Raw genomic sequence first — 16,518 nt, forward strand, 5'->3', positions numbered from 1 at the left:
CCGTGCTGCTTACGCTCAAGTTGAGCCGTTCTCAGTTGTCGAGGGAAACTTCTGCGAGTTCTCGGTTCGGGTGGATCTGTCGAGGTTGCCTTTTCTGAGAATGAAAAAAAACGGTGGGGCGTTGTGTGGCTCGAGGCATCATTCAGCTTCGCAATTGATGATAGCGTCAGGGGTATGTCGGGTGAATGCGGCGAAGGTATTTTTGTTATGTCCCTTGTTTCCTTTCAAGACGCCTGCGATTCTTACCAATACCTCCTGATCAAGCACACCTTGAGAAGTGATATGATCAACGTACACAAAGAAGCCAACCATTCCGCCGGCACATCCTTTCCAACCAGGAATGTTGTGGGTCCGCACAACGGTGCCGGTCTGTTCACCTGGACCATTCAATTGACCAGAGCTTCGATACACCCGAAAGCAACAGAACGTACATCTGGATGGAAGAGATTTTGGAAGCCAGGAAGTGAAGTTTCTTTACGAGGCCATATTTTGTCTTCACGGACCAGCTCGTTCTGCATCAGCTCAAACCTCGTCAAACGACCCTCTTGCAATGCCTTGCGAGCAAGTGACAACTTCTCCATCTGAACGACGTGCTCGTCGTGAGATGGGGAGTAGGTGGAGAAGATTGCACCGATCGAAAACGGAGATTCGGCAGCCTTGGGGCTGAGCTGGCTGTTCTTGATCCATACTGTGGGCGTCTTGTCTCTCCCAAAGCTGGCTTGAAGATGGCTACATCGCCAGATTCACCAAGGTCCACAAGCTGAACATCATATATTCGCGGTCCGTGGTCACCTTGAATCTTCAGCTTCTCGTATTCGCAATTGTCGACAGACTCAAATTCGCATGAAACCCGGGCCTGATGGCAGATGCAACGACAATATCACCGCTGGTTGGTGTGGAGAGGTATTTGAGTAGTCTAGAGTATCCTTTTTCCCTTCTGGGCTCAAGGGTTCATCGAGATCCAGAAAGTGAGCTGCTGTGACGAATTTGTGGCCCTCTAACCAGAAACCAGAAAAGCTCACACCGTGTGACATTCAACGTGGGGACTCGGAGCCCCGCCACGAGAAGAGGTTGCGACACCAGGTTCTTGGGGTAAATTTCGGCACCGACAGATGGAGATGTAGATTCGGCCAGTTGCCTGGATGACCGACTGAAGAGCGACGACGGCCTGTCACATTCAGCAAATAATAGCGCAATCGATTGGGAGATACAAACCATTTTTGACTTTTCGGGGTCCGAGCCTCCTCCAATTACACCAAACAGGTCATCCGGTAGGCGTGAGATCAATGAATCGTGATCGAAAGCCATGTATGAGCCCGGCCAGCTGGATTGCCCAATGCCATGACGATACATTGGCATAGGAACGTCTGCGACGTTTACTAGTGGGAGAGGATAATTCCACTCCCAAGCTCCGAAGTAGAACGATGATGATTGCTTGGTCTTAGTAGCCGGGTTCACCTGAGTTGTCTGCTGTTTCTTCGTGGTACCCAAACTGTGCAAGTCCAAAGCTGGAGTAGGTGCACGAAAGAGAGTGACTGGGCCAGTGGATGTGGGTGCAGAAGGATGACAAGTTTCAGCTGGAGGCTCTGGTATATATGGAACAGGCTCAGTTAGACCCTTCACCAAGTGCCACATCTCGAATGACCCTACCAAAGTCTTAGGGAGTTGTCGCTTCATGGTGCTCGTTCTCGATTGAAGGACCACCCAACCCTTGTGGGGGGGGCACGTTCCCAGATCCGTTCATACTGCGACTCTTGGAACACTCCGGACTTGACATTATAGATATATGCAAATTTGTCGTGGGTGATGTGAACGACGACACGACAGAGTGCCTGAAGCGCACAACTATCAGGGGTAATATAGTCGCAAAACTACGCTAATGCGTAACAGGGAAGGCGTCATTTTCATTTGTCACTAGCGGCATTCCTGGCGATGATATCCGAGGTCTACTTCCGTCATTCGGGTAGTTAAGCTTCAACTACTGTAGGAGTGATAAACTAACCCTACCTCCACCTTTCCTGATCGGGCTCTATATCACCCACCGGTCACTACTACTCTACAACAGGTGTGAATGAATGTGAACCCGACACGACAGACTCCCTAGGAGAATATATGCACGTTATTTGAATCAAAGACAGTGTATTTGTGCAGCCAGACACACCACAAGACGGACAATCAGATAAGTTTGTCATACAAGACCGAGGCCCCGCGATTTGGTTCAGCTTTCCAAGTGGTCTATGACATTGTCAAAAGGGAACAAAGTATCCGTGTCTCTTTATTCTCTGGGACTTACAGCACAAGTGCCAGTTGATTCAGCGAAATGCCAGGGCCTTTTTGGCCAGGGCTGTTCCTCATTGAAGGCGCGTCCTTCCGGACCGAGCGTGTTAAACTCAACATAGACATATGGAGGGATCATCATGCCCAGGCTAGAGCGAACGCGTGTCACTCGTTCATCGAGACGTGAGAGAGAACCCAGTAATTCACATCAGAGTTACGGTCAAGATACATATCTGGTGCGAAGTGCACATGGTAAAAGGTAGACATGTCCAAACCGTGGGAACATGAGGAACCAACAATAGTCCTCCCGTCAAGCCGACCTGACTTTTCCTGACTTTAGGTCTCCAAGCCTATCGGCTTTGGATCATCCGTCCTATACCATTCCCCATTGAATGCATTCACCAGCCAGTTCGCCAATTTATCGTACACGATAGGGTTCGCATTGTGAAATTGTATAGAATGATCGCTGTCGGGGAAGAAATGAACATCGTAATTTTCAATGCCTGCCAGATCAAACTTATCTAGCAGTGTCAACGTGTTTTGCATGTGGACGTTGTCGTCTGCAACGCCGTGCATGATCAAGAAGCGCACGTTCTGGGATATCGCAGTAACGTTGCTGATGGCAGATTTTGCGTAGCCGAGGGGATTGTTCTGGGGGGTGCGCATGTATCTCTCGGTGTAGATGGAGTCGTAAAATCGCCAGTCGGTCACGGGCGCAACCGACATGCCATATTTAAATGTCTCGCCCGCATCGGTCTCGAGGACTTTCAACGTCATGAAACCACCGTAAGACCAGCCCCAGATAGCCATGCGGTCGGCGTCGACGTAAGGCTTTTCAGCCCACAATTTCGCAGTGGCAATCTGATCGTGCGCTTCGTACGAGCCGAGCTCATTGCGGACAATGGTCCGCGCCTTACGGCCTATGAACCCAGTTCCGCGCCCATCAACTGTCACCACGATGTAACCTAGTGAGCTGGCGATGTATGATTGAAAGTCGACGTGGAAACGGCGGTTGACCATTTGGGAGCCAGGTCCGCCGTAGAGGTAGAAAAGGACCGGATATTTCTTCTTGGGGTCAAAGTGAGGGGGTCGCCGTTCGACCACTTGCAGCGTGTACCCGTCAATGGTGACGTTCTGGAAGACCTGATGTGGGAGTTCATGGGACGAAGCCATCTTGGCGAGATCCTGATTGTCTTCAAGCATTTCCTCGATTTTCTCCGGATTGGCTGGTGTGGAGACAACCTTCTGGTAAGGAATGCCCGGTCCAGTATATTTCAAACTCACGTAGCCTGCCCCAGAAGAAAAGCTGGATTCCCAATATCCAGCTTCATCAGTCGGCACGAGGGAGTCCATGTTTGTCCCGTCTAATTTGACGCTGTACAGGTGGCGTTGAGTTGGCGCCTCTTTGGCAGCAACAAAATACACCAGATTGTTTTCCAAGTCGACGGCTGCCGGCCCACCGTCCACTTCCCAATCGCCTCTGGTCAGCATGACCGGGATCGAGCTGTTAAGAGGGGAGAAATACGCCAGGTGGTTGCCATTATCAGAGATGACGATGTCGACGTAGCCATCCTCAGGCCGGCCATGGGTAGGGTCGGCAGGGATGTATTGGGCCTTTTGGGTCGGTTCAATCCAGCCACCATCGACCTCTTTGAGGTCCACGATCCTCACGGTATGCCCTGTTTGAGAAGGAACATCTACTAGAACAATCCTCACACGGTCGCTTTCTCGGTTTGATTCAGAGACTAGTGCTTTTCCATCGTCTGCCCATACAATGTTGAAGATGATACGATCTTCGTCCGGGAACCCGCCCTCAATGTCGACGGAGAACACCTCGGCCTTTGCAATGTCATAGAAAAGCATATCGACCACGGGATTTGGTGCTCCAGCCTTCGGATACTTGATCTCTTTCACCTCTGGGTAGTTCTCGAGCCCTTCGAGGGGCTTCTTTCCGCTAGGGCGGGAGAGGAAATATTGGACGGGATATTCGGGAACAGTCGTCTCATTCGTGCGTAGGAAAGCAAGGTATTGGCCATCGCGCGCCCACCAAGTGGCCGTGTTGGTCCCGAAGACTTCTTCCTCGTAGGCCCAGTCGGGAACACCATAGAAGTACTCGGGACCTCCGTCGGTGGTGATGGTCGTCACTTCGGGTGACGAGAGATGCCTGAGAAACAGATTGTTATCTCGGGTAAAAACAACCGAGTCACTCCGAGGCGACCATTGGGCTAGCTGAATGCTGGTATCCGGTAACGCGGGATCCAACGGCTGGACATTCTGCGTCTCCACGTCGAGGATGAAATACAAACCAAGGAAAGAATGTCGAAAAACCTTCTCTGGATTTGCCATAAGAAGCACGTGTTTCATGTCTGGGCTGACCCAGAAGTCCGACGTCCAAAGCTGCTGCCCGTTGTATTTGATCCAAGCACTCTTCACCAGAGTGGTGCGTTTGAAAGCATTGATTTCGGAAGGTGTTCCGCTTCGGATGTCTTCGACCACCAGGTAATCCTGGTTCGGCTGATTGATTTCCAACAACAGGCCATCTTCTCCATTGGGTCCAGGGGTCCACTCGATATTGGCGTATCTGGGTGACCATTGGCCTGATCGTAGCTGTTCCAGGGTGACTTTCTTTGCCGAACTCTTTATTGGCGTCTCGTGGTCGTATTCCAACGTCGACGCGTGCTTATGCCGACCGCCTGCCACAAACACGACCACAGCCAATATCCATCCGATAACGCCGACGACCGAGACTATCCAGATTGTTCGACGGAGGCCTTTGGACATGCGCTGACCCCCGATGGTGTAATCCTTGTCACTGAATCTTGGTAACTCCGGGTCACTCTCGTCGTCTCGGTATCTTGAGGGGTGCTGCAAAGGCTCCTTGAGGGCGATTGCTGAGTTTAGGCTCTCGAGAACCAGCGAGACAGTGGAGGCTGTGGTGACGCTTTCCTCTGACAGTCTCGGGGAGGGATGGTCGGAGGACTGCCGGCTCCCATCCATTAGCTTCTCCTGCTCTTCTTGTGTGCTCTGGCTGGCCGTCCCCATGATGGAGGTGGGAGGTTGCCTCCTCGGAATCCAGTTGAAGACGTCGTAGTTGACAGCGAGGGAGGTCGACCTCGACTGGGCGAGATTGGGGTTATCTGTGCATGACAAGGCCCGGTATGCGCAGGGGGAGACAGCGCTGGCAGTGTCTCTGCGGGATATTCGTTTGCGAGGAGAAACGAGAGGGCCTTCTGTGCCCAAGCCAGTGATGATCCGAAGAGGCTGACTTTGATTTGAGACCTGCGACGGTGACGATGGTGGTGGTGGTGCAGTTCGATGCCGCGTCTCCAACTGCGCAGTCGGAACATGGTCCATCGCGCCAAGCCTGCGATGCGGGCGCCGCAGTTGATGACGACCAACGTCCCTCTTTGTGCTCTTCTTCTATCATCGTATAAACAATTCGATTCCATTTTATCGTTGCTCGTCTTGCTATGTCCATATCTACATCCATAAGGAAATACTGCTTGCGGAGTGCCAGCTGAACAACTGCACCTCTCCGCTGAACGCGCTTGTCCACATCCGAAAACGGCCATTCGTCAACATTCCTCAACGCCATCTCGAATCCCGAAGCACCCCACGAAAGACATCCTCAATGACCAGTATTGGTATGGTCCCATCATATCAGACGCCATCTGGGGGCCCACCACATCATTTCGCATACTTGTAAGACACCGCAGCGATAAGGAAATAGCTGCACAGAGCGAGAAACGTAAAGCACAGCCAGAGCTTGAAATACTCAGCCCCTCCGTTCAGTCGCCGTTTGATCGGTCCATAGGAGTTCAAGCCCAGCCAGGCAAGTAACGCCATGCTCAGGGCCGCCGTTACTGGAATGGCCAGGAGTGACAGAAACAGGAGGGTTCTTTGTTTCTCTTTGATAATCGTGGTGGCCTGGCCGAACTCTTCCGAGAAGCAATAGTATATCGCGTATAAACTCGCCACGAGGATGCTCGCTGTCAATCCCAACATGCACTTTCCTGCAAGCGCGACCGAGGCTTCTTCTTGGCAGGTCTGGCAATCCTCGGTTTCGAGCTGGGTGAGCATGGTGGCTGCCACCTCACGTTCGATGTCCCGTGGCCGTTGCTGTTGTGGCGGGACCTGGAGCGTCTGTGCGGCAGTTGACCGTTCTCGTCTTTGCGCGCCAGTTGAGTCGTCTGCAAGATGCTCTTCCCCACTCCTTTTGAATTCCTGATTTTCCCCCTTTCCCTCGTTACGTGAAGAACTTGCTTCTCTATTTACTGTGCGCTGAATAGCTTCGGTTTTTTGGTCGACTTGTTCCATAATTCGGGTCAGCTCCGACTTCCGTCTTTGCTGCTGAGAATCCGGGACATCAACACTTCCTGCTATCATTGTGGAACTTGAGGCTTCGGAGTGAAACTGGTCGCTGAAAGGGTTGTCCAGAGGGAGATCCGCGATAAAAGGACTGGCGCCATTGTTCACTGCAGCCGAGTTGACCGGAAGGTTAGAAAAAGAGCGCCTGGTGGCATCACTCTTGCCACTGAGGACAGTCCAGCTGGAGTTGCGGCGATGTCTGAGCGGCCACGGCCCGACGTAGCTTTGTTGCTCAGTGTCAGTTTCTTGCTGGTGTCTCACGGCAACATGAAAAGTGTCGTCGTTTGTGTCGGCATATTCGATATGTTGGGCTGTGCCGGTGGGTTGCTCAGCGACTATTGCGTCTATTTGTCCAGGGATGGTCATCATTTTTTACAGTTATGAACGAAGGAGTGTCGTGTTATTGAGATCTGATTGCACTGTTTCGATATGCGGATGCCAAAGGATAGCATAGAATATGTTTCCAGAAATTAATGAATGAGTGTCGGTTCGCAGGAAGCAGAGGGTAAACGAGTGGAGGGGGACCAAAATACTTGAGGGAAGGATCATTCGACGACAAGGATACAGGACACAAAGGTTCAATATATACTACCAGCGATTGCGGTGGGAGGTCAGCGGAAGATCCCCAGAAGACCAGAACCTGGGTTTTCGAACGGAAATCCAGCACGGCCCAACCGCCGTGAGGAGGATGCAAGAGGGAGGCGTTTACAGGAACGAGCCTCACGGAACCTTGTGAAGGCCTTTTCGTCTCCCGTTCCCATCTCCCAAACCCCTTCACGTCCAGCTAGCTCGGGGGCTACACGAAAACAAGAACTCTTTCAAGTTGGATGGGGTCTACGAATGGCCAGTATGGAGGGCCTACGAAAAGACACTAAACTACGACCCATACCCTTACGCGCCATGAAATGCAAGCCAGGCTTCAGTGCAACACCATTACCGAGCGAACCTCGGGTCCTCGCAGGATGCAAATGAATGGTACAGGCAGAACGGAAGGGAAAGAAACCCGCCAGTAAAAGAGATACTGCATCTCTTCGCCCTTTGCTACCTCAACCTGAGTATCTGCGCAGGTGCAACGAATGCGGCTTGGTCTCAACATTTGAGGCACAAATGCACGTCACCACTCGGATCGAAACAAACCAGGCGAGAACAATAAGCACACCACTAGCAGGAGGGAACCCAACTCAAAAGCAACTCTATCTCTGCGTGGCGGCTCCACAAGAGTTGCATGATCCTCGGGCTTTGTTTTGTCTCTTCCTCCCAGTTGAAAACAACAAGCCCTGCCTTTGTGTGGGCATTTCGCCCCGTATCACCACAGCCTTGGGCTAAGGACTGTCCGGTGCGCGCCTGTGATTGGCCAGACTGGCGGGAGACAGCAGAAACAGGACTAGATCGGCTAGCTCTCCAATCTCGAGTCTTCGATACGTCCCGAGTCTTTTTCCGATTAGCCGCTCGCCGCTTTGCTCGACGTTGGCTCACCCGCTGCCTTCTGAGCGATGCCCGGCACCACGACAAGTACCGAGGCCTGCCATTCTTCTCATCTCCGCCTACTTCGTTGAAATTGCTAGTCGATGTTTAAGCTCACACGCGACGACGGTCCCCTTCGACCGACATATGATCACAGCGTGTTCACCAGAGAAGATCAAGTCTTCAAGCGGCGTCTAAAGAGCGGCGTTCTCTGGGGCGCAGCGAGGCGTCGCTTTGGCCCCCACCCGACCGCGGGGAAAAGTTGATTCTCGTGCTTTATCTTCAGCCTGACTTTGGTAAATCTTTTGTTCTCTTTTAGCCCGCTCCATCTAACGAGTTATCTCTTTTCATCCCCCAGGCTCAGTGAGCAAAAGACAATGAAATGGATCCCCTCTCCATTGCGGGGGCCTGCGTCAGCGCTCTCAGCGCCGTCACCAAGCTGTCGTTGCAGATTAACGGGTTCGTCTCCAGCGTGCGCGCGGCCCGACGGGACATGGACGCCGTTTCGCGGGAGCTGGTCTCGCTGACCAGCTGCCTGACGGCGCTACGGGACGACGCGCAGAAGAAAGTTAGCTTCCCAGCGACGCTGCGCGAGGTGGTGGCCAGCTGCGAGCAGATCGCCGAGGAGATGGCGGCGCATCTCGACAAGTTGAACGCCCGGAAGAAAGCGTCAGCGGCGGTGCGGTGGACGGTGGGCGAACGGGACCACATGAACAAGCTCCGGTCAAGCTTGGAGAGCCACAAGTCGTGTATCGACATTGCGCTGGAGATGGTATCAATGTGAGTACAATCGTCAATCCATGGCCTCTCCATCCTGGAAGGAAGGAAGGAGAGGGTAACGGGCACAAAGGCAGTTCTCAGAAATCGGCCATTCCGACACATTGGAATGCCTTTTCTCAGTCTGTTTTCCCCCCCACCCAAAAATACATATAGAGACACACTCACCTGACCTTTTCTTACTCTGTTTCTCGCGGGATAGTCAAATCCTCTCCAACATCGACGACAATCTGGACGAGGTCAAGACCGAGACCGTCGCCATCCACGAAGACACGACCGAGATCAAGCAGGACACGAAACAGATCGCGAGCCTGATCCAGGAGATCGGCTTCCTCCGGCTGCAGGTGGCCAACCTCAAGCAGGAAAAGGACAACGTGGTCCTGCGGCGGTTTCTGGACGAGTCGACCTCGTACGCGGAGTCGTCGGTCGATCCACAGGATCTGCAGTCGGTGCAGCCGAGGCGACAGCAGCAGAAGGTCATGGACACTAATACAGCTATCATCGACCAAACCGGCGCTTATGACGGTAGGGCTTCGGCAAGCAGGAATTATTCTAGAGACAATGGTGCGTCGGATACCGATGATACCGATGATACCGATGAAGGCCATGAAGATGATGAAGATTCCGGTGGTGGGGGGCAGCAAACACCTGCGTCGCCGTCTGCACCAGTCCACACCAAGAAATCTCTGTTTACGAAAAAGTTCGTGTCTGCATCCAGGGCCAAGAAGGAGGAGGAGAAGGAGGGGGAGGAAGAAGAAGAAGAAGAGGAGGAGGAGGAGGAGGAGGATGAGGAGGAGAAGGAAGATATCTACGGTCCCTTCCGAGATCTCTCGCCGTTTGGTGGTGATAATCTCACGCCCGCATCTGAACCAAAGCGATTTCCGTGTCCGCCTTCTCCCAGTACAGAACGCCCGGAGTTTCGTCCTTCAAGGCGCCTACCTAAGGCGCCTCCTCAAATAGGGCGCATATTCCCCCGGAAAGTTACATATTCGCAGCCTAGGCTCCCAGAGCGCACACCCTCTCCAGACTCTACATATACGTCGCGTGTGGTTGCAGAGGATTTGCAACGTCCAAAGTTAACTTATAGGCCTCCTCCGCGTCCAAAGCGCCCACCCTCTCCAGGCCTCTTCACAAGCAGCACCTCGTCTGGACCAGGATCAACATCAGACGTTAGATATATGGGGCATCTGGTTGCAGAGGACTCGGTACCTCCAAAGTTAACATATGAGCCTCCTCCGCGTCCAAAGCGCCCACCCTCTCCAGGCCTTATCACAAGCAGCACCCCATCTGTATCAAGATCAAAATGGGTAGTACCACCACCACCATCACCACCATCACCATTACCACCATCACCATTACCACCACCACGACAGCGGCCGCCGCCGCCGCCGCCGCCAAAACTCAGTGGCACAGCGAACAACAATAGGATGAGGGGCGGCGAGGTCCATAACAGCGGTCCCCTGTTCGGGATCATGCGACGGAAGCTGCCGCGAATGGGACGGGATGGCCCGTACGAGGCAGGCGAAGCGGTGTTTATCGAAGCGCAACGCCACGGCTCCGAATTTTTCGGCGGCTCTGACAACGGCGACGGCTACTCGCTCGTGGTGAAGCCCTTAGGTCGCGTGGGCAGCTCCAACTTGGTGCGGCTGGATGACGTCGAGATCCGGGACGGGCGGACGGGCATGGCGGTGGCGGACGCGCGCGAGGCCATCCGCACCGCGGGCATTCCTTCGATCGAGGAGTGGCGGGAGAAAATGGCCGGGGTGATGAACTCGATGATCACGCTGGGCGAATCGCCGCCGGAGCTGCGCCAGTTGAAGTTGTTCTAGGTACGACAAGATAACAGAGAAACAGAGAGGTCAACATGTAACAGGCATTGTTGATGGTGACTGAGAGGATCATGGTGATGATGATTATGAGAGGAGGAGGAGAGGAGGAGAAGAGGAGGAGGATGAGCACTTCAGTAATACTCCTCCAGTTCTCCCCTTCCGGCACAGTCACTGGGTTTTGATTGACAGGACGGGGATAGCTTGTGCACGTCCTGGTGACCCTCTGCTGGTGCTATGTGAGTGAGTGAGAGAGAGAGAGAGAGAGAGAGAGAGAGAGAGAGAGTCATATACATATCTATCGGAAGTATGTCTTGTCTTATTGTCGACTGCTACAAAGCCAGCGAAATGGCCTGGATTGGGCTGGGCTGGACTGGACTGGCTGTGTTAGGTAGGCTATGGCTAGTGAAGTCAGTAACCAGCCATTCACAAAACAGCTGTATATACAATGTTATACTGTACATGTATCTGTTTATCTCTCAACAAGCCTCATTATGCACATGCACATCCACCACCACCACCACCACCACCACCACCACCACCACTACCACCTTACACACACATGCATCTTTCCTTTTCAGTGTAACACATACACAGACACACACACATTACATATCGCTGAATAAATATTTATTAGTCCCACATCACAGGGACTATCCAACATCCCCCCTCTGGCGCCGTACATAGTGTCTCTAACCCCCTCCCTTCTGTAACTCTATGCTCCGTACTTCAACAGCGAGGGTGCCTGTGCCATTTTGTGCAGAAACTCAAAATACAACGGACACAAGAAAACAAGATCGAAGACGAAAAGCGGGAACAAGTTCAATGTGAAGAATTCAAGTGATTATACAATATACATTGAGGTGCACAACCTCCAATGAGAGGCCATACAAGTTCCATCTCTTTCTGACTCCTGTACCCCAAGTCAACGCCTCGTAATGCCACGTGCCTTCTGTCATTTTATGAGTGAAAGCCTCTCTGAGAAGCCGACACTAAACCCGCTCCTTGAACGCCTCGGAATGCTAAGAGGCTGTATCTCCACGGAGTCCGCCCCGTCAAAGGCAAGAGTGAAATAAGAAAATACACAGGCTCAAGAAACGACGATCCTCTTTCATCAACCGGTCGCTGGGCTCAATGACGACTTCCCTCGTGCTCCAAGGTCTTGATATACCTTACAAACGCCTTCTTATGCACCATCCCCCTGAATTCACCCTCATGCAACACACAAATGTACCTCAAACCCAACTTGACGAAACACTGATACACAAGGTCCATGGGCGAATGCGTGTCCAGTGCTACCGGAGCAGGGTCGATGTAAGGAGTCAAATCGGTCGGGTTGTTGGCTGGCGAGTCTTGATCGTCGGAATCGTCCCTCCCGGAATCGTAGCCAGCCTCCTCAAACGCTTCCCAGTAGCGACGGTGCGTGTTGTGCGCGTGATTCTCGGTAGAGAGTAAGCAAAAGGCGCTATCTTCATCCTCTACACGATCCAGCGCAAACTCCAGGTCCGGCGCCGGAATCAGCCCTACCAACTTCTTGTCTCGGAGGATAGGCAGGCCGCCGTCGAGTTCGCCAAGATTTTGTAGGCGTCGGAGTTTGGCTCGCAAATCACTGGCCTTGACCAGAGGGGATATCGTAATGTCAATCACTTTATCCCTTCGGAAACGGGGTGTGATGTCTCCGAGTTCCGAGTCAAAGACAGGAGTGCTTCTGTTGTCTAGAAATGGGTATGAATTCATATCGGTGAGAAGATCATAAATGCTCAGGGGCTCCACAGCGTCGGCGGTCCATTTGGCACAGAGCACGCCCAGAGAGAAAGGTAGCACGTGGTCGAGGCTGCCGGTCAGTTCAAACAGGATGACCGCCAATGTGACAGAAAGACGTGTGACACCGCACATGGTAGCACCTGCCGCCACCAAGGCATACACTCCCGGTGTGACACATGCTTCGATGTTGCCGTCATTCTGACAGTGTGACCACAAGAAAAAATTCGGAAGCTTGACCACCACGTACTGGGTCAAGTGGCCAACAATACGACCCATCAGACCACCCACCACCATCGATGGTACGTAGATACCCGCCGGCACCTTGATACCAAAGGTAATAGTCGTGAGGAAAGCCTTGATGACGAATGCCATACTCAGGTAGCCAATGACCCTGAGCATCTCATCCTCCGTCTTAGGACAGAGACCCGTTGACGAATGCTTCTGGCATGGGCTCGCCAGTTCGAAAAGCAGCTCGGTGACTGCTAGTCGCGTGTACCGGTTCCAGAAGCTGACGAGCCCAGTGACAAGTGCCACCAGGAGAACCTCCAGCATTGGATAGGCCTTGATGATTTTGATGCGCCGGAATGTGGTGGCCCAGAATCTAGACGCTTTGATGAAGAGCGCACCAGCCAGCCCACCCGCCATGCCCAGCAAGATGAATATGAAAAGCTCGAAGAAACGCCAATCGGTGATGTAACGGACTTCAAAAAGGACAATTTTGGACGTCCCGTACGGATTCAGAAACTTGAGGGACAATGCAGCCACGATGCAACAAAAGAATGTTCGAAATAGCGTCTTGGACGGAAAGTAATAGCTGACTTCCTCCAGGCTGAACAGGACTCCTCCCAGAGGCGAACCGAAAGCGACGGCCACCCCGGCGGCGGCACTGGCAGATAAGACCTCCCTTCTCTTACCGTCATTGAGGTTGTACTTGGAAAACAGCCTGCACGCAATGTTGCCCACACACGTCGCGATATGGACATAAGGGCCTTCTTTGCCCAGACTCATCCCTGACGCCACACTCAAAATCAGAGCGATGGTCTTCAGGATTAGGACGCGAAGACCCAGGTATCCATGGAGAACAAAGCCACTCAGGATGACCTTGACTTCGGCAACACCGCTTCCAGCGGCCGAATAGTAGACGTTTGGAGGCGGGGGATCTTGCGTCTGCAGTAGCTGGGCGCCTCCAGACTTGTCGTCATCAGCATCATCATTGACGTTCTGCTTGACGGCTCCCAGGTTCTCGTCAAAAGTCGAGGCGATCTGGGATGGCACGACTGTCTTGGAATAGAGAGTGATGAAGCACGCCAGGGCAGCGAGCACCACCGAACCGATAACGAATGCCACGTAGTCGATGTAGATATCGTCCATACCGGACGGGTGGATAAGCTTGGACCAAGTCCTCCATCTGTCACAGTTGCGTTCGCCAGCACAACAGTCTGTGCGACCAAGATACCAGGCGCCTCGACAAAAGCCACGCTTGATATCGAAAATTGCCGACTCGGTCACGTCGACAAAGTACGCAATGCCTGCCGTGATCACACCGATCATGGCAACAAGAATCCAACCCTGTGCCGAGTCGAGAAGCAACGCCAGGCGTCCTCGCCAACCCCTCCGCTTTTTCAGGTCCAGGACACGGTATCCATCGGCAATGCTGTCGTGCACCCAGTCCGTTGAGGTGAATTGATCATACCACAGCCGATCATCTTTAGACAATGAGCCCATCAGCATCGACGAGGATAGCTTTGGCGTACGGAGACCAGAGTTCCGCATCCAGACAGGACTGGTATTTCCCGAGGGTCGAGCACTGTAGTATCTCCGCCGGCGTAGGCTGTCACTTGTGCTGTTGACCCTTGACAGTTGTCTTGACCTGGGTGACTCGGGCATGTTTTCGTTGTATCTCCGGACAGAGCGGTGGTCTCCATCCAACAAGGCACTCTCTTCTGTGGACCGTGGAGTCATGATCAGGGAAGGTGGTAAACGGCCTCGCAGTTCGCTTGCAGACATGGAAGTATTCGTCCTGCGGAGGGTTTCAGGGGATGACGGCGTAGTGGGAGGGCGAGAGGAGAAGTGGTCGGCCTCATCGGGCTCCTGGAAAGAAACAAAAGACTTGGGCATGGTGACTGCCCGTAGCTAGCTCCTTCTGATTTTCCCTCTCTTAAAGCAAAGCACGAGAAGTCGACAGTGTAAAGCAGATGGCACGAACGGCGTCCCTCTTCCACAGGCAGACGCCGCCTTCTGAGGGCTGTCAGCTGGCCATTGACGAGGAAGGTGAGAGGCAGGACAGTGAGTGGCAGGAGGTATTTGCAAAAAAAAAAAGAGGCACTGCAGCTTCTATGAGTCAAGAGACATCAGATGTCAGCGGCAACCCAGAGAGAGAGAGAGAGAGAGTATGACCTTTGATCACCTAGAGAGGGATGGGGGATGGGGGACCAAGCCTGGACCGGGGGGTGTCCAAGTGGAAAGGAGGTGTGCTCGTTGTATTCATTCCCCCGGCATCTTGATCAGGTGGGCGACACGGACACGGTTCGGTGAATTGCAATACTGGATTAAGCAGATAGCCGGAGGAGGGCGTCCCATCATCTGACAAACAATTTTGTGGCCGCACGCGTCGAGGTCTATTATGCTGCCCCACGAGGCGAGAGAACGAGTCAAGGGCGCAGTCTGGCGACGGCGGCAACGGTAGCAGCGGTGAACAGCCTGGGCATACGCAACACGTCCCCAGTCGAGTATTGTCGTTACTCCATCGTTACCCCCCCATTCATCTTCCAAGCAGGATCCTATCGTAGTGTCCTCAAAGAGACGCCCAATGCTGGGAAACCACCCGGATCCCCTCGTCGGTAACCTCGGTGGGATGGAAACAATCCTCTCTCTCCAGCTGTGATTTGACTGACGATGACTTGCAGATGTGCGGCGACTGGCCCCGGCAGCTGCCAGCCCTTGTGCGTCTGCAGCTACTCCCTTACGACCTCGAGCACGAGCAGATGATTCGTCCTGCTGATCACCTTTTGTCATACTGCATCTCCGAGATTGCCCCACGCTCCTCTGGTATGCTGCAGTGCGCACATCTCGTGTTTTGCTGCCGGGCCTTGATTCTATGCCTTGCTCGCCTGGGTACCACTACACAATTCCTCACGGCTAACCGGTACAATGTCTCGTTCTCCTGCTTCTGATCATCCTCTAAGGACGCTTGGCACATCCAATCCGCAGCCGACCACATTCCCGCAGTTCATCCTCTTCGGCGACAGCATCACCCAAGGCTCCTCCCAAGTCCTGTTTGCCTCCTTGGCCGAATGGTACTCTCGCCGTCTCGATGTCGTCAATCGTGGGTTCAGCGGCTACACGTCCCGCATGGGCTATGACATCCTCCGGCAATTTTTTCCGTCAGACGCTGCTCCATCGCCAACCACACCGAGAGTCGAGCTGATGACCGTCTTCTTTGGTGCCAACGACGCTTGTCTATCTGGCCACCCACAACATGTTCCTCTGGCCGACTATCGACAAGCTCTCAAATCCATCATTACCTCACCGGGCGTCGAGTTGCACCAGACGAAATGTGTCCTGATCACTCCACCGCCCGTGGATGAGTGGCAACTCGGCTCGGAGGAGAGAACTGCAGAACACACGGCAACATATGCTTCCGCGTGTCGAGAGGTGGGGAAAGAAACGGGCATCCCCATCCTGGACCTCTGGACAATATTCATGACCAAGGCTGGCTGGCGGGAAGGTTCGACAGGTGCCTTGATAGGGTGCAAAGACGCACCGAGGAATGCGGTGTTGGGAGAATTGTTGAGTGACGGATTGCATTTCACCCCGCAGGGTTACCAATTGATGTACGAAGAATTGGTCCAAGTGATCAAAGAAAAGCTACCGGATCAATTGCCAGAGAAGTTACCTATGATCTTCCCTGACTGGAAGGACAAGCTGGGAATTCTGGATTAAAGGAGGGAGCCCGAGCATCGGCCCCTACAGACAACAAGGAATACAACTCAAGAGTTTATAAAACTGGTTTCAATTTGTAGGCAAGATTCTAGGAACAGGG

The 16,518-nt window shown here is 53.2% G+C and overlaps 6 protein-coding genes across 6 annotated transcripts; 3 read left to right on the forward strand and 3 right to left on the reverse strand.

Moving 5' to 3' along the window:
* Positions 1-2,613: 2,613 nt before the first annotated feature.
* AYL99_11219 (hypothetical protein) lies at positions 2,614-5,631 on the reverse strand (the record flags this gene model as incomplete). Its single annotated transcript, XM_018842725.1, has 1 exon — positions 2,614-5,631. One exon carries the CDS (start codon positions 5,629-5,631, stop codon positions 2,614-2,616), a length of 3,018 nt encoding a protein of 1,005 aa, XP_018688138.1.
* Positions 5,632-5,964: 333 nt separating this feature from the next.
* AYL99_11220 (hypothetical protein) lies at positions 5,965-7,014 on the reverse strand (the record flags this gene model as incomplete). Its single annotated transcript, XM_018842726.1, has 1 exon — positions 5,965-7,014. The coding sequence occupies one exon, from the start codon at positions 7,012-7,014 to the stop codon at positions 5,965-5,967; it is 1,050 nt and encodes a 349-aa protein (XP_018688139.1).
* A 1,477-nt stretch (positions 7,015-8,491) lies between these two features.
* Positions 8,492-10,312, forward strand: AYL99_11221 (hypothetical protein; the record flags this gene model as incomplete). Its single annotated transcript, XM_018842727.1, has 3 exons — positions 8,492-8,889; positions 9,089-9,786; positions 10,116-10,312. The coding sequence occupies 3 exons, from the start codon at positions 8,492-8,494 to the stop codon at positions 10,310-10,312; spliced, it is 1,293 nt and encodes a 430-aa protein (XP_018688140.1).
* Positions 10,313-10,358: 46 nt separating this feature from the next.
* AYL99_11222 (hypothetical protein) lies at positions 10,359-10,715 on the forward strand (the record flags this gene model as incomplete). The annotated part of the gene is made up of 1 exon (XM_018842728.1): positions 10,359-10,715. One exon carries the CDS (start codon positions 10,359-10,361, stop codon positions 10,713-10,715), a length of 357 nt encoding a protein of 118 aa, XP_018688141.1.
* A 1,128-nt stretch (positions 10,716-11,843) lies between these two features.
* AYL99_11223 (hypothetical protein) lies at positions 11,844-14,594 on the reverse strand (the record flags this gene model as incomplete). Its single annotated transcript, XM_018842729.1, has 1 exon — positions 11,844-14,594. One exon carries the CDS (start codon positions 14,592-14,594, stop codon positions 11,844-11,846), a length of 2,751 nt encoding a protein of 916 aa, XP_018688142.1.
* Positions 14,595-15,626: 1,032 nt separating this feature from the next.
* Positions 15,627-16,418, forward strand: AYL99_11224 (hypothetical protein; the record flags this gene model as incomplete). The annotated part of the gene is made up of 1 exon (XM_018842730.1): positions 15,627-16,418. The coding sequence occupies one exon, from the start codon at positions 15,627-15,629 to the stop codon at positions 16,416-16,418; it is 792 nt and encodes a 263-aa protein (XP_018688143.1).
* Between the last annotated feature and the right edge of the window lie 100 nt (positions 16,419-16,518).

Source organism: Fonsecaea erecta (assembly GCF_001651985.1).
Source record: "Fonsecaea erecta strain CBS 125763 chromosome Unknown Scaff13, whole genome shotgun sequence".
Classification (NCBI taxonomy): Eukaryota; Fungi; Ascomycota; class Eurotiomycetes; order Chaetothyriales; family Herpotrichiellaceae; genus Fonsecaea; species Fonsecaea erecta.